Raw genomic sequence first — 27,616 nt, 5'->3', positions numbered from 1 at the left:
GGCCCTAAAGCACACAGTTGCCTTGTTTGGTATCACATTCCAATGATAAAACGGAATAGTTTTATCATTGGAATGAATAGTGGTCAGATTTAGATGAGTGCATAGATTGACCCACATCCTTTATTGTAAACTGGAGCACCCAGTTTATATTTCTTTGAAATCAGCACCTTTATAAGATGCTCACATAAGATGCTCACATAAAGCCACTCCTTTACCGTACTTTGGACATTGTTATGATGTTACAGACTGTGTCCATTCTAGGGTTGTAACCTTTTTGCACATTGTTGCAGGACAAAGGTATACTGACAGGTCTCTGCAGTGTGCTCTTTCTACTCTGACAAACACAGCTGAGCAATACTGAGTAAGTACATTTTTTTGTTATGGAAATTGTAAGTTTTAACCGAAGAACAAATGACATCTAACCTTACATGTATTCTTGGTGCATGTGTGTTTCATCAAGAAATGCACAGACCAGGTGCAGGTTCTGAGGATGAGGAAAGGTAAGTTGAAATCCAAACAATTGATCCATGTTTGTTTCCAATTTTCTAATTAAAGACTTAATTTCCATCTTCATTCATAACTGATTGGCTTTGAATTTTATCAAACATATCTTGGTTTTCCTACATTTGCTTGGTATATTTATTTGTCTGCAGATATAGAGATGGTATGCAAAGTGGGGTATTCTACAGCCATTTGGATAGACAAGTGCGGCCATTCATCGAACTCATTGACTTTCTGAGATCGATCGGAATCGAGAAGGACTTGGCATTGCCAGCCATTGCTGTGGTTGGAGACCAGAGCTCAGGGAAGAGCTCAGTGCTTGAGGCGTTATCTGGGGTGGCACTACCCAGAGGAAGTGGTAAGATGGATCAGTTGAAAACTATCTTTGAGTAGAGAGTAGCAGATGCATGAAGAAACATGTTTCTACCCAACTGGGTCTTCCTCAAGTCAGCGCTGCATGAGTGGAAACATGTTGTCATGCATCTGCTACTGCATAATTTTATCAGGTAGATCAGTAAATGTTCTCTTTACAATTTATAGGCTGCATTTCTTATATTGCATAACAAATGGCATAACATATACCAATTGGGTGCAACTTTTATTTAAAATAAATCTATTTTCTCTTAGGTATTGTCACCAGGTGTCCATTGGAATTGAAACTAAGGAAGAGTTTTGGAGGAAAATGGAAGGCAAAGATCAGCTATCAAGGGGTAGTGGAGACTTTTGAGGACCCCTCATTGGTTGAGATTCATGTCAGAACTGGTATGCAAGTTTCAACTGAATTCAAAGCATAACATTTCACTGTTTAACCCCCACAATATACAGTAGATACATACTGACAGTGTCATTTTATGTTGGCTTATAGGTTTCATTAGATGTCAAATTCACAGGGGTGAATAACGTTGCCTAATTACTTGTTTTAAAGCTCAGAATACTCTAGCCGGAGATGGTGTTGGGATCTGTGATGACCTGATCACGCTGGAGATCACTTCTCCTGATGTATGTGACCTCACACTTATTGATCTACCTGGGATTACCAGAGTACCTGTCACAGGCCAACCAGAGGATATTGGTGATCAGGTTAGTGTCTGAAAATGAATGTGGGTTAGGAGGAAGTAGATACTCTATGTAGACAATGTAACTATTATGAATGTGGGTTAGGAGGAAGTAGATACTCTATGTAGACAATGTAACTATTATGAATATGGGTTAGGAGGAAGTAGGTACTCTATGTAGACAATGTAACTATTATGAATGTGGGTTAGGAGGAAGTAGATACTCTATGTAGACAATGTAACTATTATGAATGTGCATTTTGAACCTTAACTTCACTGAATCATATATAGTGCTTTCCACATTTATTTGGACAGTGGCTTTATATTCCAGGAATGTGGCTTTGTTGACGAATATGAGGCAAAAGTACAGAATGTCATCTTTATTTCAGTGTATTTTCATGTATATGTTTTACCGTTTAGAAATTAAAGCACTTTCTGTTTCTACCCACCTCTCATTTGAAGAAGTTAAGTATTTGGACAAATTAACATAATGTATGTTAAAGTAGTTTAAAGGTTAGTATTTGGTCCATCAATGCATCAAGCCTGGGACTCAACTCTTTAGATGCATTTCCAGTGTGTTTTGGGTCATGTCTTGCCCTACAGTAACTGAATGGTAAGTTCTCCTTATCTCAGATTCACTAAGTACCGCTGACAGATGTAAGCAGTCTGTTTCAACAGATAATACTCTTAGTAATGTTTGCCTTTCATTTCCATTTAGATCAGACGTCTTATTTTGAAGTTTATTAAGAAACAAGAGACCATTAACCTGGTTGTAGTGCCATGCAATGTTGACATAGCAACAACTGAAGCATTGAGAATGGCACAATCAGTGGATCCCGAAGGTGCAAGGACACTGGGTAAATTCACACCATATCACAACTGTTTATTTGAACTCCTCACCCTTTTCCCTCATGAAAATGACTTTTTAATATATGGATATACGTTCTGTGTTTACAAGCAATTCTGACCAAGCCAGACTTGGTTGACAAAGGAGCAGAACCAGACATCTTAAAAATTGTTAATGGCCAAGTTGTTCACCTGAACAAAGGCTACATCATCGTAAAATGCCGTGGCCAGAATGATATCAACCAGAAGATCTCTTTGGCGGACGCCACTCGACTGGAAATGGAATTCTTCAAAAACCACCACCACTTTAGGTAATTTTAGTATCACCACTTCACACCAGGGGGTCAAGGTTGATCACTAAAATGCCACAGCATCAGCTGCTTTCACTACACTTAACATATCAGTCAGCTATAAAAGTCACTGATTGTCTAGGTAGTTTAATTGTCACTGTTTGTCAGTCATACCAGCTGGTCTCAAAGGTCTTCTATAATTGCATAACTACCAGACATTTCCCATCTCAATGTGAGATCCGCTAACGTGCCTTTATCAACTGTTCTTACGTTTGAGAATTGAACATTTACAAATAGTTATCTTTTAATTCCACGGTCAAGCAAAAGTGATAAGCCTGGTTTTTCTTACCAAACCCAAAATATAGTAGATGCAATGAGAGCAGGTTTTTTGGGTCTACCTGTGTGTTTAGGCTAGAGACTTAACGTTTCTTGTAGTGGCTGCAGCTCAATCCCATCTTTCCGCCAAAATAAATTTGCACCTATTGCATGACATGGGGCTTGTGAAAGTGGTATTTTTCTACACAAGAAAATCATCACACAATCGTCTACAACACAAACCGTTTGAGCAACAAACGAATAAGTCACCACCATCTAAAGATGAGACTCTCTCGAATATGACAGTGTATGCTGTTTGTCTCTAAGACATCCACAAGCTTTATGGCAGTCCTCTGAACTCTGTTGCAGATGTCCTAATTTCAGAGTTCTTCTGAAAAAACCTACTGTCCTGACCGAACTGTTTTAGCTACAAACTAATATGTCACCAATATCGAAAGGGGAGACTCTGACGAACACAAAGGTGTCTGAAAGTCGTCTAAATGTAACCCAGTACTGGCCTGTAAAAATGGCACAAAGTGCATAAGGACGTAAAAAGTGGTGGTCATAACTTGACCAAACATGGGTCTAAGAAGGCCAGCATCCCGGAGTCGCCTCTTCACTGTTGATGTTGAGACTGGTGTTTTCCGGGTACTATTTAATGAAGCTGCCAGTTGAGGACTTGTGAGGCATCTGTTTCTCAAACTAAACACTCCAATGTACTTGTCCTCTTGCTCAGTTGTGCACCGGGGCCTCCCACTTCTCTTTCTATTCTGGTTAGAGACAGTTTGCGCTGTTCTGTGAAAGGAGTAGTACAGAGCGTTGTACGAGATCTTCAGTTTCTTGTCAATTTCTCGCATGGAAAAGCCTTCATTTCTCAGAACAAGAATAGACTGACGAGTTTCAGAAGAAAGTTCTTTGTTTCTGGCCATTTTGAGCCTGTAATCGAACCCACAAATGATGACGCGCTTTAATCAGAACAACAGTTTTCAGCTGTGCTAACATAATTGCAAAAGGGTTTTGTAATGATCAGTTAGCCTTTTTAAAATGATAAACTTGGATTACCTAACATAACATGCCATTGGAACACAGGAGTGATGTTTGCTGATAATGGGCCTCTGTACACCTATGTAGATATTCCATTAAAAAAAATCAGCCATTTCCAGCTACAATAGTCACTTACAGCATTAACAATGTCGACACTGTATTTCTGATCAATTTGGTGTTATTTTAATGGACACATTTTTTTAGCTTTTCTTTCAAAAACAAGGAAATGTCTAAGTGACTAACTTTGATATTTTATTAGAACTATAGGGGTCATTATCAAATGGCTAAATTATACATTATACATATGGAATAAAACCTTTCCATATGTTAGCTTAGTAGATATTGCGATCTAAGGACTTAGACCTACAGGTGTTTTAAAATGGGTTGCCAAGTGTTTTTGGAAATAACTTTCACAATGGCAGAGTTATTAGGACTCACAAAAGGCCTCAAAATGGCCATGGCGGTACTAGTGCTAAAGGCATGTGGAAACGAACATATTCTCACATTGGTTTATGGCTCGCTTGTACACAAGTCAACCAAAACTTTTCTGTTCCTCTCAATTATAGTCCACTTCTTGAGCAAAACAAAGTTACTACACAATGCCTTGCCACCAAGCTCACACAAGACCTGGTAGATCATATAAAGGTAAGTTGACTGTAAACTTGCCATTGACTATTACATTCAATGCTAAGAATGCTAAGTCAATTCATTGAATTGTTTCCCAACAGACATCACTTCCATACTTGACAGACCAAATCAGAGAGCATCTTGAGACTGTTAAAACAGAACTGAAGAAGTATAGTACTGGTCCTCCACTGGAACGTAAAAAGATGGGGCCCTATCTGACAGAGGTGAGTACATAGAAACCTGAGGAAATAAAGGGCACAATACTATTTTCATAGAATTGTTCAAATCTATGTTACACTGTTGAAATTAGGTTCATATTGTCACTAATCTCAGAACCTAGAACCAATTCTGGTATCGGAGGTATAGACAGAGAAACTAGCAAGTGTTTCTAGATACAAGAAAATCTAGAATAAAATTATTTCAAATCAAATTGTATTTGTCACATGCGCCGAATAAAGCAGGTTATTATTACCTTACAGTGAAATGCTTACTTACAAGCCCTTAACCAACAATGCAGTTATGAAAAATACCTTAAAAAAAGAAATAGAAGTAACAAATAATTAAAGGGCATCAGTAAAATAACAATAGCGAGGCTATATACAGGGTGTACCGTTATAGAGTAAATGTGCAGGGGAACCGGTTAGTCGAGGTAATTGAGGTAATATGTACATGTAGGTAGAGTTATTAAAGTGACTATACATAGATGATAACAGAGAGTAGTAGCAGTGTAAGGTGGGGGGGGGGCAATGCAAATAGTCTGGGTAGCCATTTGATTAGATGTTCAGGAGTCTTATGGCTTGGGTGTAGAAGCTGTTTAGAAGCCTCTTGGACCTAGACTTGGCGCTCCGGTAGCGCTTGCCGTGCGGTAGCAGAGAAAACAGTTTATGACTAGGGTGGCTGGAGTCTGACAATTTTTAGGGCCTTCCTCTGACACCCCCTGGTATAGAGGTCCTGGATGGCACGAAGCTTGGCCCCAGTGATGTACTGGGCCGTACGCACTACCCTCTGTAGTGCCTTGCATTCAGAGGGTGAGCAGTTGCCATACCAGTCAGGATGCTCTCGATGGTGCAGCTGTAGAACCATTTGGGGATCTGAGGACCCATGCCAAATCTTTTCAAGCTCCTGAGGCGGAATATGTTTTGTCGTGCCCCCTTCACGACTGTCTTGGTGTACATAGACCATGTTAGTTTGTTGGTGATGTGGACGCCAAGGAACTTGAAGCTCTCAACCTGCTCCACTACAGCCCCGTTGATGAGAATGGGGGCATGCTCAGTCCTCCTTTTCCTGTAGTCCACAATCATCTCCTTTGCTTGATCATGTTGAGGGAGAGGTTGTTGTCCTTGCACCATACGGTCAGGTCTCTGACCTCCTCCCTATAGGCTGTCTCGTCGTTGTTGTCGGTGATCAGGCCTACCACTGTTGTGTCTTCGGCAAACTTAATGATGGTGTTGGAGTCCTGCCTGGCAGTGCAGTCATGAGTAAACAGGGAGTATAGGAGGGGACTGAGCACGCACCCCTGAGGGGCCCCCATGTTGAGGATCAGCGTGGCGGATGTGTTGTTCCCTACCCTCACCACCTGGGGGCGGCCCGTCAGGAAGTCCAGGATCCAGTTGCAGATGGAGGTGTTTAGTCCCAGGGTCCTTAGCTTAGTGATGAGCTTTGAGGGCACTATGGTGTTGAACGCTGAGCTGTAGTCAATGAATAGCATTCTCACATAGGTGTTCCTTTTGTGTGTGAAAGGGCAGTGTGGAGTGCAATAGAGATTGCATCATCTGTGGATCTGTTTGGGCGGTATGCAAATTGGAGTGGATCTGGTGTTTCTTGGATAATGGTGTTGATGTGAGCCATGAGCAGCCTTTCAAAGCATTTCATGGCTACAGACGTGAGTGCTACGGGTCGTTAGTCATTTAGGCAGGTTACCTTAGTGTTCTTGGGCACAGGGACTATGGTGGTCTACTTGAAACATGTTGGTATTACAGAGTCAGACAGGGACAGATTGAAAATGTCAGTGAAGACACTTGCCAGTTGGTCAGTGCATGCTCGGAGTACATGTCCTGGTAATCCGTCTGGCCTTGCGGCCTTGTGAATGTTGACCTGTTTAAAGGTCTGGCTGCGGAGAGCGTGATCACACAATCATCCGAAACAGCTGATGCTCTCATGCATGTTTCAGTGTTACTTGCCTCAAAGCGAGCATAGAAGTAATTTAGCTCGTCTGGTAGGCTTGTGTCACTGGGCAGCTCTCGGCTGTGTTTCCCTTTTTAGTCTGTAATAGTTTGCAAGCCCTGCCATATCCGACGACTGTCGGAGCTGGTATAGTACAATTCAATCTTAGTCCTGTATTGATGCTTTGCCTGTTTTGTTGGTTTGTCGGAGGGCATAGCGGGATTTCTTATAAGCTTCCAGGTTAGAGTACCGCTCCTTGAAAGCATCAGCTCTACCCTTTAGCTCAGTGTGGATGTTCCCTGTTATCCATGGCTTCTGGTTGGGGTATGTATGTACAGTCACTGTGGGGACAACATCACCGATGCACTTATTGATGAAGCCAGTGACTGATGTGGTGTACTCCTCAATGCCATCGGTAGAATCCCGGAACATATTCCAGTCTGTGCTAGCAAACAGTCCTGTAGCTTAGCATCTGCTTCATTTGAACACTTTTTTTATTGACTGCGTGCTTCCTGCTTAAATATCTGCTTGTAAGTAGGAATCAGGAGGATAGAGTTATGGTCAGATTTGCCAAATGGAGGGTGAGGGATAGCTTTGTACGTGTCTCTGTGTGTGGAGTAAAGGTGGTCTAGAGTTTTTTTCCCTCTGGTTGCACATTTAACATGCTGGTAGAAATGAGGTAAAACGGATTTAAGCTTCCCTGCATTAAAGTTCCCTGCCACTAGGAGAGCCGCCTCTGGATGAGCATTTTCCTGTTTGCGGCTCGTTGAGTGTGGTCTTAGTGCTATCATTGGTTTGTGGTGGTAAATAGACAGCTACGAATAATATAGATGAAAACTCTCTCGGTAGTGTGGTGGTTAATTCATTTACTATCAAATGAGGAGAGACAAACTAATCACACAAGTCAGAGTTATACTTAAACTAAATCTTTAATCACTTATTAATAAGGGAGCAGGTCAATACCACGCACACATATAAAGTGAATCGATTGAGTGCTCTACAGTAATGATGGCTGGTCATGGCTGGTCGACGATTCACGCTCAGATAATTCGTTGAGAGCCCCGAGACAAAATTACAAAGGTCTTTTATAGCCAAGATACACTTTCCTTTCAACCTACATGACGAACAACAGATATAGAGAATGGATCACAAGGTTGAGATCTGTATGAAAGATACCTATAATACATAGCAGACAGTATCTGCTGTGTCAACAGTTTTCATTGTATAGAGACCAGTGTCTGGCCCTCCGACTCCAAACTGGAACCATCTCTCCCTGGTACGGTATAGAACAGAAGCATTAACTCATGCTCTGGAATGCTCATAAATCTCCTCTGTCAGTGTTATCTCCCAGAGGCCCATCCTCAGTAGAACACACACACAATAGTTAACAGAATACTCTATTCTGTTGCATAGAACATCCATTTGATGCAATAAAAGTATTTTTCCACCATAGTAGATAGTCTGGTCTACAGCTTATCATGAGATACTCTACCTTAGGCGAGCAAAACCTCAAGACTTAGCTATCGTGCACCAGCTGTTGTTTACAAATATATATATAGACCGCCACCCCTTGCTGTTCTATCCCGCCAGTACAGTGTATAACCCGTATGTTATTCATGTCGTCGTTCAGCCACGACTCGGTGAAGCATAAGATATTATAGTTTTTAATGTCCCGTTGGTAGGATATACATGCTTTTAGTTCGTCCATTTTATTATCCAGCGATTGTAAGTATGCAAATAGTACCGATGGCAAAGGCAGATTTGTCACTCGTCGCCTGATCCTCACAAGACACCCGTATCTCCTTCCATGAAACCTCTGTCTGTTTCTCCTACGAATGACAGGGATGAGGGCCTGTTCGGGTGTCTGGAGTAAATCTCTCTTGTAAGAACTCATTAAAGAAAAATTATTAGTCAAATTCAAGGTGAGTAATCGCTGTTCTGATGTCCAGAAGCTCTTTTCGGTCATAAGAGACGGTAGCAGCAACATTAGGTACAAAATAAGTTACAAACAATGTGAAAAAACTAACAAAATAGCACGTTAGGTTAAGAGCCCATAAAACGGCAGGCATCCCCTCTGGCACCATTATACACATTATATACGCTTTCTGTGGAAAACAGAATTAGAAAGATCTGTACCCTTTAAATTCTTATTAGATAAATGACAGTGGTTGTGTCTACATTTCTAGAGACTAATGGATTTCATTGACAAGATTCATGAACTGTGCAGAATTGGGAACTCAAGTGAGAAGAATCTGTATACTTTCCTACGTCCTGTATTCCAACAGTGGGATAGTTATCTCAGTAACACCAAAGGATCATGTAAGACCTAAGTCCTGTATTCATTAGATTTCATGTAATGCAAATAAAGACGCATGTTGTACTGATAATAGTTAATGCTTTGCATTTTACAGGATGTAAGGCTGCTTGCGACTTTATATCCTCACATAATTGTATTCCACTCACAGAGTTTTTTGTTCTGTCTTGGTTCTTGGTATCATTTCAGTCCTCAACAAAGTGGAGGCCATGATAAAAAACTATGATAAAGAACATCGTGGGAGAGAGCTGATAACTTTCAGTGACTATTGTGTGTATGAACACGCAGTTCAAAAGCACATCCTTGGACTTCAAGAGCCGGCCTTGGATGTCCTGAAAGCCATTCGAGGTATTATTTAAACTGACATTCGGTGGTATGACATCACAAAAGACACACTCTATGTTTGTCAGAATTCGGCCCACTCCTCTTGGTACAGTAAAAGTATATAGCTGAGTCTGTACCAGTGGAGGCTGGTGACTTGAAAAATGTATGAGGATGGGAGACCCACGGTATAGGTGCAGAACACACGGTGACCACAAAGTGTGTTTCAAAAATCGTCAAAGACTAACTACTTTAACCTAAAGCATTTAATAAAGACATTTATAGTACAATATTATGGGGAATGGGAATGAGAGGGCTACTTACACAGTGTTGGAAAGGGATCACAGCAGTGATTGAATGAGGGTATGAGCCATGAGTTGAGGTGTTCAGAGGCTTGACAAGTGCAGGACAGGATTTTACTGGGAATACAAAAAACAATACCTCAAGACACTACACAGTTAGCCAAAGAGCTTAGAATGAGTTAGTCCAAGCAAGGAGTAAAATCTTTGATGTGTAATAATGTGATTGTGTATGTGATTGATACATGTGATACAGTCGTGGCCAAAAGTTTTGAGAATGACACAAATATTAATTTTCACAAAGTTTGCTGCTTCAGTGTCTTTAGATATTTTTGTCAGATGTTACTATGGAATACTGAAGTATAATTACAACCATTTCATAAGTATCAAAGGCTTTTTTTGACAATTACATGAAGTTGATGCAATGAGTCAATATTTGTAGTGTTGAACATTATTTTTCAAGACCTCTGCAATCCGCCCTGGCATGCTGTCAATTAACTTCTGGGCCACATCCTGACTGATGGCAGCCCATTCTTGCATAATCAATGCTTGGAGTTTGTCAGAATTTGTGGGTTTTTGTTTGTCCACCCACCTCTTGAGGATTGACCTCAAGTTCTCAATGGGATTAAGGTCTGGGGAGTGTCCTGGCCATGGACCCAAAATATTGATGTTTTGTTCCCCGAGCCACTTAGTTATCCCTTTTGCCTTACGGCAAGGTGCTCCATCATGCTGGAAAAGGCATTGTTCGTCACCAAACTGTTCCTGGATGAATGTGAGAAGTTGCTCTCGGAGGATGTGTTGGTACCATTCTTTATTCATGGCCTTGTTCTTAGGCAAAATTGTGAGTGAGCCCACTCCCTTGGCTGAGAAGCAACCCCACACATGAATGGTCTCAGGATGCTTTACTGTTGGCATGACACAGGACTGATGGTAGCGCTCACCTTGTCTTCTCCGGACAAGCTTTTTTCCGGATGCCCCAAACAATCAGAAAGGGGATTCATCAGAGAAAATGACTTTACCCCAGTCCTCAGCAGTCCAATCCCTGTACCTTTTGCAGAATATCAGTCTGTCCCTGATGTTTTTCCTGGAGAGAAGTGGCTTCTTTGCTGCCCTTCTTGACACCAGGCCATCCTCCAAAAGTCTTTGCCTCACTCTGCGTGCAGATGCACTCACACCTGCCTGCTGCCATTCCTGAGCAAGCTCTGTACTGGTGGTGCACCGATCCCGCAGCTGAATCAACTTTAGGCGCTTGTTGGACTTTCTTGGGCGCCCTGAAGCCTTCTTCACAACCATTGAACCGCTCTCCTTGAAGTTCTTGATGATCCGATAAATGGTTGATTTAGATGCAATCTTACTGGCAGCAATATCCTTGCCTGTGAAGCCCTTTTTGTGCAAAGCAATGTTGACGGCACGTAACCATGATTGACAGAGGAAGAACAGTGATTCCAAGCACCACCCTCCTTTTCAAGCTTCCAGTCTGTTATTCAAACTCAATCAGCATGACAGAGTGGTCTCCAGCCTTGTCCTCGTCAACACTCACACCTGTGTTAATGAGAGAATCACTGACATGATGTCAGCTGGTCCTTTTGTGGCAGGGCTGAAATGCAGTGGAAATGTTTTTTGGGATTCAGTTCATTTGCATGGCAAAGAGGGACTTTGCAATTAATTGCAATTAATCTGATCACTCTTCATAACATTCTGGAGTATATGCAAATTGCCATCATACAAACTGAGGCAGCAGACTTTGTGAAAATTAATATTTGTGTCATTCTCAAAACTTTTGGCCACGTCTGTACAATAATGAGAGAAAATTGATAGGGGTACTCAGTGCTTGGAAGGGAAAACATTCAATATGCCAGTGGATGAGCGGGCACATGAGACGTCATGACTTCAGTTCATGTCAGGAGAAAGTTGACAATAGTAGTGGAGTGGAGTAGTAATCACCTCTTAATCATGTCACATGAGGGGACTTAGCTGTAAATACAAATAGCAGATACATTCCATTACAGCTGCGCCATCATATGTTTGGACAGTGAGTTTCTCTGTGAAGTTAAACTCAGACATCTCAAAATTCCTTCTCCTGCCTCTAGGTCACCAGGCTGCTCGTTATGGCGCACACCTGTCACCGTCGTTATTAGACTCACCTGGCCTCCATCACCTCCTTGATTATCTGTCCTGTATATGTAACTCCCTTTGGTTCCTTCCCCAGGTGTCATTGTTTCTGTTTCAGTTTCCTGTCTGTGCGTTGTTCGTGGTTCTTGTTTTGTTTATTAAATTATGCACTCCCTGACCTTGCTTCCCAACTCCCAGCGCACACATTACAACTATTATGTCGATTGATTAATTCCAGGTGATAATTTAGGATTTAAAACGTATAGGCAGCCTAGCCAGTCCAATTTTGAATATAATCTAAATTTGATCACATTCACATTTTCTCCTGACACACAAATGGACTATAAATACATAACGTTACCAATTAGTTTACCCTGACCAGGGCACATAGGCTGTATGCAGCTGCTCTTATTAGTAGCCTACTGTTGATCAGACGGAAAAATTGTCTCGTTTTCATTCCATATAGCATGTCAGATTTCTAATGTTTAGGTGTAGCCTTGGCTGCTGCTACCTTTATGTCATGAGTTTTTGCTTATGTCTGTCCGGAGTGATTATGTGCTGTCATCTTTGCTAAATAAATACCGGAGGAAAGTGCAAAGCCTCCTTGAGATCACGTGAAAAAATGTGCTGCGTCAACCTCTCTCTTAAATCTAACTTTTAACAGATGATGGGATGGAAGCTATCAAATCATTCGGAATTGTTTTCGACATCCCAGAAAAGATGTTCAGCATGTCAAGAACCTTAATGTGCAATTACAGGCGGCTTGATGATAGGCTCCCTGTTAACCTGCTATACATTTGATACCAGTTGGTATTGAATGCTCTCGCCTTTTCATCCTTCTTCATGAAACTGATCTCAGGCAGAGGTCAACCCTCGCTTTTAATTTGCACCTTTTCCTTGTACCCCAGAAAATGAAAGGGGTTCTTCAACAAAAGTTCCACAACATTTTCGGCAGTGTTGGCCATTCTACCATTCTGGTGGAGAAAAATGCACACTCGCGCTAGTAGCTAGCTAGCTACTGAAGTTACCAATCTCCCAAAAATCTCCCAAAAATACTCAACTATCATTCTTCACTCTTAATCTCTATCTAACAATGTCACCAAGCTTCTCAACACATATAACCCCCATAATGCTCTGTGGCACAATCCCAATACAACACACTAGGTTCATTTCTGATCCTACATCTATGATTGGATGGACAACATGTCAGTTCATACCGAAAAAGCTTTGATTGGTTGGAGGACGTCCTCCGGAAGTGGTCATAATTACCGTGTATATCTATGGAAGAGGGTGAGGCCTACCAGCCACCTAGGTTTTGTATTGAAGTCAATGTAGCCAGAGGAGGATGGAAGCTAGCTGTCCTCTCTCTGCCTACACCATGGTGCTAGCCCAGACAGTGCTGTTGAAGTTACTGTAGACCTTCAGTGTATTTTCACCAATTCTTTGGTGACATATTAATATATTTAGTATAGTTTTATCTAAAAGGATACTTTTTTATATGTTTCACTATTTTTATTTATATGAAATTTCACTGAGGATGATGGTCCTCCCCTTCAGCCTCTGAGGAGCCTCCACTGGTCTGTAGTGGACAGTAATATTTGATATGTAGTGTGTGTATATGTAGTACAATATATATACCTCACATGCGACTCATAAGACTATGCAATTAGCTCATTAAATGAATTATCTGATTCCATAAGATACATATCAATATGCAAGAACTCTATAGTTGAGTTACAGTAATAGAGAATTGGGAATGGAATCCTAAATACAAGTGTATTTAATTACTTTGTAAGATAAATTGATTCACATACAAGGCATAAAGCTTAAGTTACAAAACATTAACAAGCATTCTAAGGCATCATTTCAAGCATGGTTGGATAGAGAGAGAGAGACAAAGAAACCATGGTTTGTGCCATGGCTCATGGGAGAGGGAAAGAGAAAGAAAGAAAGAATGGAAGAGAAATAAAGAAAGAGATAGAGAAAAAAAGTGTATCTCACCACAGCAGGTCAGGAACATAAGAGAAAGAACAATTACATTTTTTTACATTTTAGTCATTTAGCAGATGCAAATCTTTATTGACATATATATATATATTTTTTTCTCTCAAGATATGGTACAAGCAGAGTTTAGACATGTGTGTGAAGCTTGTTTCAAAAGCTATCCTCAGCTCAGATGCCTGGCTTTGGTGAGTTAAAGTTAAATAATATATTTTACATCATAGATTATGGTTGTGAAGTTAAAATGGATAATCAATGATATAATGTTGTTTGAGTCATTCATGTAGTTAACTATCAGTCACACAACAAAATTCCTCAGACTAAGATTGACGAAATCCAGATGAAGCAGGAAGCCAAAGTTGAGAAGAGAATCAAAGAATACATCAATATGGAGCGATTGGTGTACACTCAGGACAGTATTTTCGTCAAGGGCTTGAAGGATCATAAAGATCAGTTAAAAGAAGCCTTCGAGGAAGAGCATTTTTATGACCCAGAGGAAATTGAGGATATCACTGCTACATTCAACTGTACCGCATTTGATAGCAGGAAGCTGACCACAGATAAACTTGGTGTCTACTATGAGGTATGTTTGACAGCAGTTTGTTTTTCATAATAGGTGGGGGTGGAGATTCTACCTTTAGTCAAGGAGGGCATACACTGGGAAAGGTCAGGAGGTACTGCACCACCCCGAACCCAAGGGGCCAGGCGTTGCATGTTAGAGTCCGTACCAGAAATTTCAAGAGCAATTCAGAGAGAAAAAAAGGGAAAGGATGTGCTACTAAAACAGAAATCAAGTGGTGTCTTTTTTCTAAAAGACATACATAGGAGTAATTACATAGCTTTTCAATTGCATGTTTTACCATGCAGCATCATTGTCTGTGCATAATCATTGTCCACATTACTGTAATGTATCTGTCCTTCACCCCACACCTAGATTGTCTACCAGCGCCTGGCAGATTACGTGCCCATGCTGATCCTGCAATTCATGCTTAAGGAGTCAGCCAAGATGCTGCGTATCCAGATTATGGATCTGAGAGACGGAGCTGATGTTGTCAAACTGCTGAGCGAAGACTCTATGGAAGGCCGCAGGAGAGCAGACCTGCATCAACGCCTGGACCGTCTGAAAAAGGCCCAGGAAAAACTTAGTGAGTTTTAGGGCTCTCAATACTGTAGTCCCATTTTATGTGATGTTATTTCAACAACAACAGGATGTCTAAATGGACTGCCTTCCCTCTGACACTTGTCATACAACTTGATAATCATTCATTGACATTGAGGTAATTGATATTTTAAAATTGAAGTGTGTGTCAATATGGCACCAGAATCATACATACTGTGCTCTTAGCTGACAGTCAAAGGCCTCTTGTTCATTAAAGGTCAAATGCAGACATTTTCATTTCAATATCAAATCATTTCTGGGTAACAATTAAGTACCTTAGTGTGATTGTTTTCAATTAAAATTGTAAAAAATAAAGAAAAATAGCTTCTTAGCAAAGAGCAATTTCTCAAGCAAGAACTTTGCTCCTACTATCTGGGAGTGGTCTGAGTGGGGAGAGGAAAACGGAAAACTATATGTTGTTGGCAGAGAGGTTTGGAACTCTTTCTTATTGGTCTATTAACTAATGATGTCACCAAGCAGGCCAAATTTTATCCAACCTAAACAAGCTGAAATTGCAGGCAGTCTTTTCAAAAAGCTGAAAGAGCATTATCACAATTTTCACAATTTCACAGCATTATTCCAACCTCAGAGTCTGGAAATATACATAAAACAAAGGAAAATCTAAATGTTGACTGCACTGGGCATTTAATAATTGAACAGAGCATTCTGAATATGTTGTGATAACAGAATAAAGTGCATGTACAACTATAGAAGGTTTCATTTTTATCTACTTATTGATTTGATACTAGTATTAACTGATTATTCAAGTTCCATCAAGAACATTACATATTATTGCAGTTTTAACCCACATATTTGTATGTTAATTATTTTACATTTTCGTAAACTTTTACTCTGACCAGTCGTTGGCATAATGGTGGCAGTTCATCTCTTGAGATTAATAACATTGCTTTCTATTGTTTTATTGCCCTCTTTGCCAACTACACACTTGTCAGTCATTAGAATTAAAAGTGCTACATGTTTGTAATCTAACAATTGCTCTTACTTTTTTAAGCAACCATTTGAATTGTTTTCCACTTATAAGGAGGGGGGTGAGGTGGGGATAGCGTGTCCAAAGATGATTTGTATTCTGTTTTGATATGATGCTGTACTTGGACTGGATAATTGATCTGGAAATCAATAAAGAATAATGAAGAAAGAAGATTCCCTAGTGGGCAAAGCCGATATGACGGCTTGGTGGACAAAGGGAAGGGGGTGTGGACTGAGAAAGAGCAGGAAAGACAAAAGGGATCACTACACACAGTTGATAATTATACTAATTGAAATGCTAATTCTTTGCACATGAACACTCACTCATTCAGGAATAATTACAATCAATATATATTTACGCCCATGTGTCGTGATCTTTTCTGTTGGAATCCGGTCCATCTTCTGGAGAGTTCGTCCGAGTCTCTCTCTCTTTCTGTTTCCTTGAAGATCAACGCCCTCAGGAGGGGGTTTTATTCGTAACAATAGGAGAGGGCTGTTCCATGACGCCAGATCATGTCTGTGCTCACGGGGGCGGGCCAATGACTTGGTTAAACTTTAAAGGGAATACAATTCTCTCACATTAAAGGTTTAACATCACATTACATCATTTCACAAATAGTTTAATCTTTACTCATTCATTTTATACAATAATTTGATGCAGACCTCATAATTGAGAAATGTACACATTCAGAGATATAGTTATGTGTGTTTCCTGTCCTCTCTGAGGTCACCAAATTAAACACCTTCATCGTACCCGTCCCTTAAGTGTCCACGGACCGTTCCCATTTTCTCACAAGTGGACATTTTGTTTCAAATTCCCGTTTTGGGGATTTAGAAGTTTGCCACGTGAAATCCTTTGTTCTCTCTGTGTTCTTTCTGCATGAACAGGGGGAGAGAGTCTCCACCAGGAATTTACGACCTGAGATAACAGAAAAGACAGGTGCGCATATCTAGACCTGCGACCAGAAATAACAATTAATTTCCTGCAGTTTTGCCTGGCCTACGTTTATCATCCATATAAAATACACTTAAGCAATGTGATGGTGCAGTGCAGACAGAACGCGCTTCCCATCTGATCCTGCCATATAATTTTGCTTGCTCTGGAGAAGTGACATGTTATACTGTGCCTTTAGAAAGTATTCACACCCCTTGACAGTTTCCGCATTTTGTTGGGTTACAAAGTGGGATTAAAATATATTTAATTGTCATTTTTTGTCAATAATCTACACAAAATACAAATGTGAAAGTGGAAAAAAATGTATATGTACAGTGCATTCAGAAAGAATTCAGACCCCTTGACTTTTTCCACATTTTGTTACATTAAAGCCTTATTATAAAATTGATTAAATTGTTTATTTTCCTCATCAATCTACACACAATAACCTATAATGACAAAGCAAAAACATATTTCTAGAAATGTTTGCAAATGTATTAAACATAAAAAAATGAAATATTAAATTTACATACGTATTCAGACCCTTTACTGAGTACTTTGGTGAAGCACCTTTGGCAGTGATTACAGCCTAGAGTCTTCTTGGGTATGATGCTACAAGCTTGGCACACCTGTATTTGGTGAGTTTCGCCCATTCTCTGCAGATCCTCTCAAGCTTTGTCATGTTGGATGGGGACATTGCTGCACGACTATTTTCAGGTCTCTCCAGAGATGTTCGATCAGGTTCAAGTCTGGCCTCTGGCTGGGCCACTCAAGGACATGTCACGATGCCACTCCTGCATTGTCTTGGCTGTGTGCTTAGGGTCGCTGTCCTATTGGAAGGTGAACCTTCGTCCCAGTCTGAGGTCCTGAGTGATCTGGAGCAGGTTTTAATCAAAGATCTCTCTGTACTTTTCTCCATTCGTCTTTCCCTCAAACCTGACTAGTCTCCCGGTCCCTGCCGCTGAAAAACATCCCCACAGCATGATGCTGCCACCACCATGCTTCACCGTAAGGATGGTGCAAGGTTTCCTCCAGACGTGATGCTTGGCATTCATACCAAAGAGTTCAATCTTGGTTTCATCAGATCAGAGAATCCAGTTTCTCATGGTCTGAGAGTCTTTAGGTGCCCTTCGACAAACTCCAAGTGTGCTGTCTTATGCCTTTTACTGAGGAGTGGCTTCCAACTGTCCACTCTACAATAATGGCCTGATTGGTGAAGTGCTGCAGATATGGTTGTCATTCTTGAAGGATCTCCCATTTCCACAGAGGAACTCTGGAGCTCTGTCAGAGTGACTATCGGGTTCTTGGTCACCTCCCTGACCAAGACCCTTCTTCGCTGATTGCTCAGTTTGGCCGGGAGGCCAGCTCTAGGAAGTGTCTTGGTGGTAACAAACTTCTTCTATTTAAGAATAATGGAGGCCACTGTGTTTTTGGGGAGCTTCAATGCCGCAGATATTTTTCGGTACTCTTCCCCAGATCTGTGCCTTGACACATTCCTGTCTCGGACCTCTACGGATAATTCCTTTGATTTCATGGCTTGATTTTTGCTCTGACATGCACTGTCAACTGTGGGACGTTATATAGACAGGTGTGTGCCTTTCCATGTTTCCATGTTTCCATGTCCAATCAATTTAATTTACCACAGGTGGACTCCAATGAAGTTGTAGAAACATCTCAAGGATGGTCAATGGAAACAGGGCGCATGTGAGCTCAATTTCTAGTCTCATAGAATAGGGTCTGAATACTTATGTAAATAATGTATTTCTGTTTTTATATTTAATAAATTAGCAAACATTTAAAAAAAATAACGTTTTCACTTTGTCATTATGGGGTATTGTGCTTCGAGTGATGAGGAAAAAAAAGGTATTTAATGCATTTTAGAATAAGGCTGTAACGTAACAAAATGTGGAAAAAGTCAAGGGGTCTGAATACTTTCCGAAAGCGTTATATGTATTGATTGACAATAAAACATATTTCTTGATTAGATAAGTATTCAACCCCCTGAGGCAATACATGTTAGAATCACCTTTGACACTGATTACAGCAGTGAGTCTTTCTGGGTAAGTCTCTAAGAGCTTTGCACACCTACATTGTACAATATTTGCTCATTATTCTTAAAAAAGTTCTTCAAGCTATCTCAAGTTGGTTGTTGATCATTGCTATACATCCATGTTCTAGTCTTGCCAACTGTAACTAGGCCACTAGGCCACTCAATGTTGTCTTGGTAAGCAACTCCAGTGTACAGTATATTTGGCCTTGTGTTTTAGGTAATTGTCCTGCTGAAAGGTGAATTTGTCTCGCAGTGTCTGTTGGAAGCAGACTGAAATAAAGTTTTCCTATAGGATTTTGCCTGTGCTTAGCTCTATTCCATTTATTTTTCTCCTCAAAAACTCCCTAGTCCTTGCCAATAACAAGGATACCCTTAACATACTGTACCCCACCACGTTTGTAAATATGGAGAGTGGTACTTAGTGTTGTGTTGGATTTGCCCCATAACACTTTGTATTTAGGACAAAAGTAAATTTCTTTGCCACATTTCTTTGCAATATTACTTTAGTGCCTTATTGCAAACAGGATGCATGTTTTGCAATATGTTTTATTCTGTACAGGCATCCTTCTTTTCACTCTGTAATTTATTTTAGTGTTGTGGAGTAACTACAATGTTGTTGATCCATCCTCACGTAGCTCCTATCACAACCATTCAACTCTTACTCTTAAATAACTGTTTGAAAATCACCATTGGCCTCATGGAATCCCTGACCGGTTTCCTTCCTCTCCGGCAACTGAGTTAGGAAGGGCGCCTTTATCTTTGTAGTGACTGTGTATGTTGACATAATCCAACAAGTAATTAATAACTGCACCATGCTCACAGGGATATTCAATGTCTGTTGTTTTATTTACCCAACTACCAATAGGTGCCCTTCTTTCTGAACCATTGGAAAACCTCCCTGGTCTTTGTGGTTGAATGTGTGCTTGAAATTCACTGCTCGACTGAGGGACCTTACAGATAATTGTATGTGTGGGGTACAGATATGGCGTAGTCATTTAAAAATCATGTTAAACACTATTATTGGGTTCAGGCAACATATTATGTGACTTGTTAAGCACATTTTTAGTCCTGAACTTATACTGAGTATACTAAACATATACTACCCCCTTCCTAATATTGAGTTGCACCCCCCCTATTCAGTCTCTCTGGTACTGGAGGCCTTTGTTTTTCCATGTTGTACCCTGGCTGTTGGTGGGTCAGATGACCATTCAGGTATATATATATATAAATAATCCAGCCGACTGGACGGTTTGCCTTCCTGAGCCCTCTCTTGCTCCCTCCCTTCCTACCAACCACACATTCCCACCCCCAACTCGCTGGTCCCTGGGGCTACCATTTGCTAATTCATCTCTGCCCTCGCAGCACTGCTCAACTGTCACATCACATCTCGCACAGTCAACGATAACAAGGGCCTTTCATATTTCATACACCCACCCAGACCCAGCTCTACAGACATCCATCGTTACCCATTGCCTCTCATTTTCACCCTCCCTCTTTGCTCTGTGGACGGCTGATGCCATCTCAACTCCTGTGTCTCTCTCCATGGATATTCAAACAGCGTGTCAGTTTACACTCATCCTTAGCCATTCCATCTTTGGAGAGAAAAATAATCAAGTTGAGCAGACACGTTACACTGACCTTGGAGCCTGTCATCTATTCAAAGACGTATGATAGAAAGCCATCCAAGGATATCATCAAACACAAACTATTGTAAAGTGAGCTATGAACCCGTTCCTTGACTCCAATCATAAGGGATCACCAGATTTTCTATTGAAAAACAAATGCCTCTAGTTGTCCCAGAGAGGTAAGCCACGAAAGAAAATGGGATATAAAACAACAAGAGCATCAAAATAAGTCTCATCTAACAACCTTGGAGGATTTAGTTTAATGCAAGTAGAAACATAGTGCAAGCTACATAAGAGTGAACCAACTGGGAAGAGCAAAGCTTTGTGAGAGCTGGTCTAACGTGTTGTTCTGAGTGCAAACCAGCGAAGACGGCCTACTGGGAGATTACAAAGTTGAGGAAGAGCAGGAAAAAAAGAGAGAAAGTGATGAGAGGAAAGTCTTAAAAACTACTAAGAGTGTGCTACTGAGCCACTTGCAACTACAGAGCCATATCAAACCTACACACGTTCACTATGAGACAACACAGTAGTACAATAGCAGACAGAGAGAGACATCAAACACCGTGCCTTGCTGCTGGAGGCTACACAATCAATAATACTTGACTGTGCATCTGTGCTAAAGCTTCTCAAGAGCATTACCCCCCCCCCTCCCCGCAGCAGAGACAATAGTCCTAACTCTCCAAAATAAAGTATGGTAATGTTTCACATAAGTTGCCCTTATACCTGTGTAATAACACTGGCAACATATGTTCCTTTCCACCTCAATAGGTTCAAGCCAAGCTTATGTGAATGACATACCATTACCATTGCTCTGACCCACATGTTTGTTTAACATTAAATGCATGGATAGTTTCCTTGTATTTTCAAAGGCAAATCCACTATGCAAATCCTCTCCAACCTCTCAGGGCTCTTAGATTGCATCCTACCTGGCAGGAGGATCCTACCAGGTGACGTGGAGAGGATCTCTGTCTGGGCTCGTTTCTAGGCCCTCTCCTCTTCTCTCTATATACCAAGTCACTCGGCTCCATCATATTCCCACATGGTCTCTCCTATCATTGCTATGCGGATGACACTCAACTACTTCTTTCCTTCCCCCCTTCTGACACCCAGGTGGCGATACGCATCTCTGCATGCCTGACAGATACACTACATGACCAAAAGTATATGGACACCTGCTCGTCGAACATCTCATTCCAAAATCATGGCCATTAATATGGAGTTGGTCCCACTTTTGCTGCTATAACATCCTTTACTCTCAGGGAAGGCTTTCCACTAGATGTTGGAACATTTCTGCGGGGACTTCCTTCCATTCAGCCACAAGAGCATTAGTGATGTCGAGCACTGATGTTGGGCGATTAGGCCTGGCTCGCAGTCGGCGTTCCAATTCACCGCAAAGGTGTTAGATGGTGCTGAGGTTAAGGCTCTGTTCACAGTCGAGTTCTTCCACATCAATCTCAACAAACAATTTCTGTATGGACCTCACTTTGTGCACGTGGGCATTGTTATGCTGAACCAGGAAAGAGCCTTCCCCAAACTGTTGCTACAAAGTTGGAAGCACAGAAACGTCTAGAATGTCATTGTATGCTGTAGCGTTAAGATTTCCCTTCACTGTAACTAAGGGGCCTAGCCCAAACCATGAAAAACAGCCCCAGACAATTATTCCTCCTGCACCAAATTTTACAGTTGGCATTATGGTAGCATTCTCCTGGCATCCGCCAAACCCAGATTCCTCCGTCGGACTGCCAGATGGTGAAGCAGTCACTTCACAGAACGCTTTTCCACTGCTTCAGGGTCCAAAGGCGTCAAGCTTTACACCACTCTAGCCGACGCTTGGCATTGCGCATGGTGATCTTAGGCTCGTGAGCGACTGCTCGGCCATGGAAACCCATTTCATGAAGCTCTCGATGAACAGTTATTGTGCTGACGTTGCATCCAGAGGCAGTTTGGAACCCGGTAGTGAGTGTTGCAACCGAGGATGAGCTTGTGTGGTCTACCACTTCGCTGCTGAGCCGTTGTTGTTCCGAAACGTTTCCACTTCACAACAAAAGCAATTACAGTTGACCTGGGCAGATCTAGCAGGGCAGAAAATTGACGAACTGACTTGTTGGAAAGGTGGCATCCTATAACAGTGCCACGTTGAAAGTCACTGAGCTCTTCACTAAGACCATTCTACAGCCAATGTTTGTCAATTCAAATCAAATCACATTTTATTGGTCACATACACCTGGTTAGCAGATGTTATTGCAAGTGTAGAGAAATGCTTGTGCTTCTAGTTCCAACAGTGCAGCAATATCTAACAAGTAATATCTAACAATTCCACAACAAATACCTAATACACACAAATCTAAGTAAGGGATGGAATAAGAATGTATAAATATAAATATATGGTAGAGCATTGTCAGAGCGGCATAGGCTAAGATGCAATAGATAGTATACGATACAGTATATAAACTCAGCAAAAAAATAAACGTCCTCTCACTGTCAACTGCGCTTATTTTCAGCAAAATGAACGTGTAAATATTTGTATAAACATAACAAGATTCAACAACTGAGCCATAAACTGAACAACTTCCATAGGCATGTGACTAACAGAAATGGAATAATGTGTCCCTGAACAAAGGGGGGTCAAAATCAAAGTAACAGTCAGTATCTGGTGTGGCCACCAGTTGCATTAAGTACTGCAGTGCATCTCCTCCTCATGGACTGCACCAGATTTGCCAGTTCTTGCTGTGAGATGTTACTCCACTCTTCCACCAAGGCACCTGCAATGTCCTGGACATTTCTGGGGGGAATGGCCCTAGCCCTCACCCTTCGATCCAACAGGTCCCAGACATGCTCAATGGGATTGAGATCCGGGCTCTTCGCTGGCCATGGCAGAACACTGACACGGAACCCAAACCTGCTGCGCTCATGCACCAACGTGCGCCATCATGCATAAATGTATTTTGTCCCCCCACACCAAACGCGATCACGACATGCAGGTTAAAATATCAAAACAAACTCTGAACCAGTTAGATTAATTTGGGGACAGGTCGAAAAGCATTAAACATTTATGGCAATTTAGCTAGCAAGCTTGCACTTGCTAGCTAATTTGTCCTATTTAGCTAGCTTGCTGTTGCAGGCTAATTTGTCCTGGCATATAAACATTGAGTTGTTATTTTACCTGAAATGCACAAGGTCCTCTACTCCACCAATTAATCCACACATAAAACGGTCAACCGAATCGTTTCTAGTCATCTCTCCTCCTTCCAGGCTTTTTTTTCTCTTGACTTTATATTGCGATTGGCAACTTTCATAAATTACGTGCATTACCGCCACCGACCTATTTCGTTTTCAGTCACCTACGTGGGTATAACCAATGAGGAGATGGCACGTGGGTACCTGCTTCCATAAACCAATGAGGAGATGGGAGAGGCAGGACTTGCAGCATGATCTGCGTCAGAAATAGAACTGACTTCTATTTTAGCCCTTGGCAATGCAGACGCTCGTTGGCGCGCGAGCAATGTGGGTGCAATAATTGAATAATATAGATTTCTACATTTATTTTGCAACGCTCCCGCATGTGACGCGAGAGGTGTAGTCAGCCTGTGATATTCCTGTCTTGCAGGAAATCACTCACAGAATGAACAGTATGGCTGGTGGCATTGTCATGCTGGAAGGTCATGTCGGGATGAGCCTGCAAGGAAAGGTACCACATGAGGGAGAAGGATGTCTTCCCTGTAACGCACAGCGTTGAGATTGCGTGCAATGACAACAAGCTCAGTCCGATGATGCTGTGACACACCACCCCAGACCATGATGGACCCTCCACCTCCAAATCAATCCCGCTCCAGAGTACAGGCCTCGGTGTAACGCTCATTCCTTCGACGATAAACACGAATCCGACCATCACCCCTGGTGAGACAAAACCGTGACTCGTCAGTGAAGACCACTTTTTGCCAGTCCTGTCTGGTCCAGCGACGGTGGGTTTGTGCCCATAGGCAACGTTGTTGCCGGTGATGTCTGGTGAGGACCTGCCTTACAACAGGCCTACAAGCCCACAATCCAGCCTATGTCAGCCTTTTGCAGACAGTCTGAGCACTGATGGAGGGATTTGTTGCCGTCCTGTACCTGTCCCGCAGGTGTGATATTCGGATGTACTGATCTTGTGCAGGTGTTGTTACGCGTGGTCTGCCACTGCGAGGACAATCAGCTGTCCGCCCTGTCTCCCTGTAGCGCTGTCTTAGGCGTCTCACAGTACGGACATTGCAATTTATTGCCCTGGCCACATTTGCAGTCCTCATGCCTCCTTGCAGCATACCTAAGGCATGTTCACGCAGATGAGCAGGGACCCTGGGCATCTTTCTTTTGGTGTTTTTCAGAGTCAGTAGAAATGCCTCTTTAGTGTCCTACGTTTTCATAGCTGTGACCTTAATTGCCTACCATCTGTAAGCTGTTAGTGTCTTAATGACCGTTCCATAGGTGCATGTTCATTAATTGTTGATGGTTCATTGAACAAGCATGGGAAACAGTGTTTAAACTCTTTAATGAAGATCTGTGAAGTTCTTTGGATTTTTACGAATTATCTTTGAAAGACAGGGTCCTGAAAAAGGGAAGTTTCTTTTTTTTCTGAGTTTTCATATGAGGTGAGTAATGCAAGATATGTAAACATTTTTAAAGTGGCATTATTAAAGTGACTAGTGTTCCAATTTGTCAAGGGGGTACTCAAGGAAGCAGGAGGGGTGAAGTCAGGCGCAGGAGACAAATGTCCGTGAACACACGTTTACTGGGCGTAATCCTCAAACAGCCAAAAACAGGCAAGGCAGGGCAGCAATACAAAAACAACAGTATGAGCCCGAAAGCAAAGTAGGGGCGCAACCCAAACTCATCAGCCTTATAAATATACAAGAGGAGGAAAAACACCTAACCCCAGCCTAACCAACCTGACGAAAACAATCACGCACAAAAAACAAAACTAAACAGAAAGACTAAATAACCCCCCCACTAATGAACTAACACAACACAGGTGCAAACCTAAACTAGACCTAACAAAAGGAAAATGAACAGGCCGGCGACGACAACTGCCGAGCGCCGCCCGAATGGGGAGAGGCGCCACCTTCAGTCGATGTTGTGACACAATTATTTAAGTGGCCAATGGTTACAAGTCTGTATGTAGGCAGTAGCCTCTCTGTGCTAGTGATGCCTTTTTAACAGTCTGATGGCCTTAAGATAGAAGCTGTTTTTCAGTCTCTCGGTCCCAGCATTGATGTACCAGTACTGACCTCACCTTCTGGATGGTAGCGGGGTGAATGGGCAGTGACTCGGGTGGTTGTTGTTCTTGATGATCTTTTTGGTGCTGTAGGTGTCCTGGAGGGCAGGTAGTTTTCCTTCTGGGGTTTGCGTTGTGCAGACATCACCACCCTCTGGAGAGCCCTGCGGTTGTGGGTGGTGCAGTTGCCGTACCAGGCGGGGATACAGCCCGACAGGATGCTATCAATTGTTTGTCTATCAAGATTGCATGACTGTGTGCTGTATTTTATACACCTGTCAGCAACAGGTGTGGCTAAATTAGTGAATCCACTAATTTGAAGGGGTGTCCACATACTTGTGTACATATAGTATATGTCAACTTGGATGTTGGCCCACCACCACAAGCTCAACCTCGAAAAGATGGAGCTGCTCATCCTCCCAGGGAAGACCTACTCGCTCAAAGACTGCTCCATCGCGGTTGACACCTCCACAGTGTCGCACTCCCAGAGTGCCAAGAACCTGGGCATGACTCTGGACAACACCCTGTTGTTCTCTGCAAACATCAAAGCAATGACTAGCTCCTGCAGGTTCATGCTCCCCAACGTCCGTAGAGTACGACTCTACCTCAAACAGGTCCTAATCCAAGCATTTGTCCTCTCTCGTCTGGACTAATGCAACTCGCTGTTGGCTGGGCTACATGCTTGTGCCATGAAACCCCTGTAACTTAGGCAGAATGCAGCAGCCCGCCTGATTTTCAACCTTCCCAAGTTCTTTCATGTCACCCCAGTCCTCAGCACACTCCACTGGCTTTTAGTTGAAGATTGCATCCACGACAAGACCATAGTGCATTACCTACGGAACAGGAAGAGGAACTGCCCCTCCCTACCTTCCGGCTATGCTCAAACTCTACATCCCAACTCGAGCACTCTGTTCTACCACCTTAAGTCTCTTAGCCCTCCCACCCCTCATCCCAGTCCAAGCCCAATGGTTTAACCAGCTTCCCCCTGAAGCTAGGACAGCAGAGTCCCTGCCCATCTTCCAAATCAACATCTGAACCCCCCCCCAGTTCTGACTCTACTGACAGCTACGTTATTGAGGAAAAAATGTACTTTCTATGCCTGTGATATGTGGTTGTCCCACCTAGCTATCTTAAGATGAATGGATAACTGGCTCTGGATAAGAGTGTCTGCTAAATGACTAAAATGTAAAATGAAAGATGTTGAGTAAGCATCTGTAAGGTAGACATAAAAACATGAGACATTAGCATTGTCTTCATATTTGACAGAAGTCTTGCATCTGCTCTGTTCCCCTGTAGATCCACGTGCAAGCATTATTTCACCAATAAAGTGAGGTTGAAAGGGGTTTTGGAAGTTTGCTGGAATAACTGCAGGATGTGGTGAGCTGTTTTGTTTCTCCTTCCCTGATATTTATTTTTGCTGACACTTTTCCCAACCTCTTCATCTCTGTGTTTCCTGGACATCCTTTATTTATATCAGAGGAAAGTCTCTCTATTTCTCTCTAACACATAGCAGCAGACCCTACACAAAAAAAGAGTAGATTGTGTATTGGTCTTCAATTTTTTTCTGTAACGATAAGCTAAACATAATCATTCTAAACCATCAACATGCAATGTCATTTTAGTTCTCTGACTGACTCAAACTTGTTATTGAACTCTGCAAAGCTGACAAATAAAAAAAAAATATGAAAACATACTATGTCAGTTCTTCAATTTCACGCTAGAGTG

At 41.9% G+C, this 27,616-nt stretch overlaps 1 protein-coding gene across 2 annotated transcripts; it reads left to right on the top strand.

The window, feature by feature from the left end:
- Positions 1–249: 249 nt before the first annotated feature.
- On the top strand, positions 250–15,757 carry LOC106612969 (interferon-induced GTP-binding protein Mx). Of its 2 annotated transcripts, XM_014214722.2 has the most exons (14): positions 250–361; positions 461–500; positions 654–859; positions 1,129–1,263; positions 1,427–1,581; positions 2,275–2,413; positions 2,515–2,713; positions 4,618–4,696; positions 4,780–4,902; positions 9,028–9,160; positions 9,345–9,503; positions 14,000–14,076; positions 14,208–14,471; positions 14,823–15,757. In XM_014214722.2, exons 2-14 carry the CDS (start codon positions 463–465, stop codon positions 15,042–15,044), a joined length of 1,929 nt encoding a protein of 642 aa, XP_014070197.1. In that variant the 5' UTR covers positions 250–361; positions 461–462; the 3' UTR covers positions 15,045–15,757. The 2 variants fall into 2 exon arrangements, with proteins under 2 accessions (XP_014070197.1, XP_014070198.1); XM_014214723.2 differs by lacking the exons at positions 14,000–14,076; positions 14,208–14,471; positions 14,823–15,757 and adding an exon at positions 11,866–12,488 and having other exon boundaries at positions 311–361.
- The last annotated feature ends 11,859 nt before the right edge of the window (positions 15,758–27,616 follow it).

Source organism: Salmo salar, chromosome ssa09 (assembly GCF_905237065.1).
Source record: "Salmo salar chromosome ssa09, Ssal_v3.1, whole genome shotgun sequence".
NCBI lineage: Eukaryota > Metazoa > Chordata > Actinopteri > Salmoniformes > Salmonidae > Salmo > Salmo salar.
The sequence above is the reverse complement of the archived record's forward strand: the minus strand, read 5'-3'. Positions and strand labels throughout refer to the sequence as shown.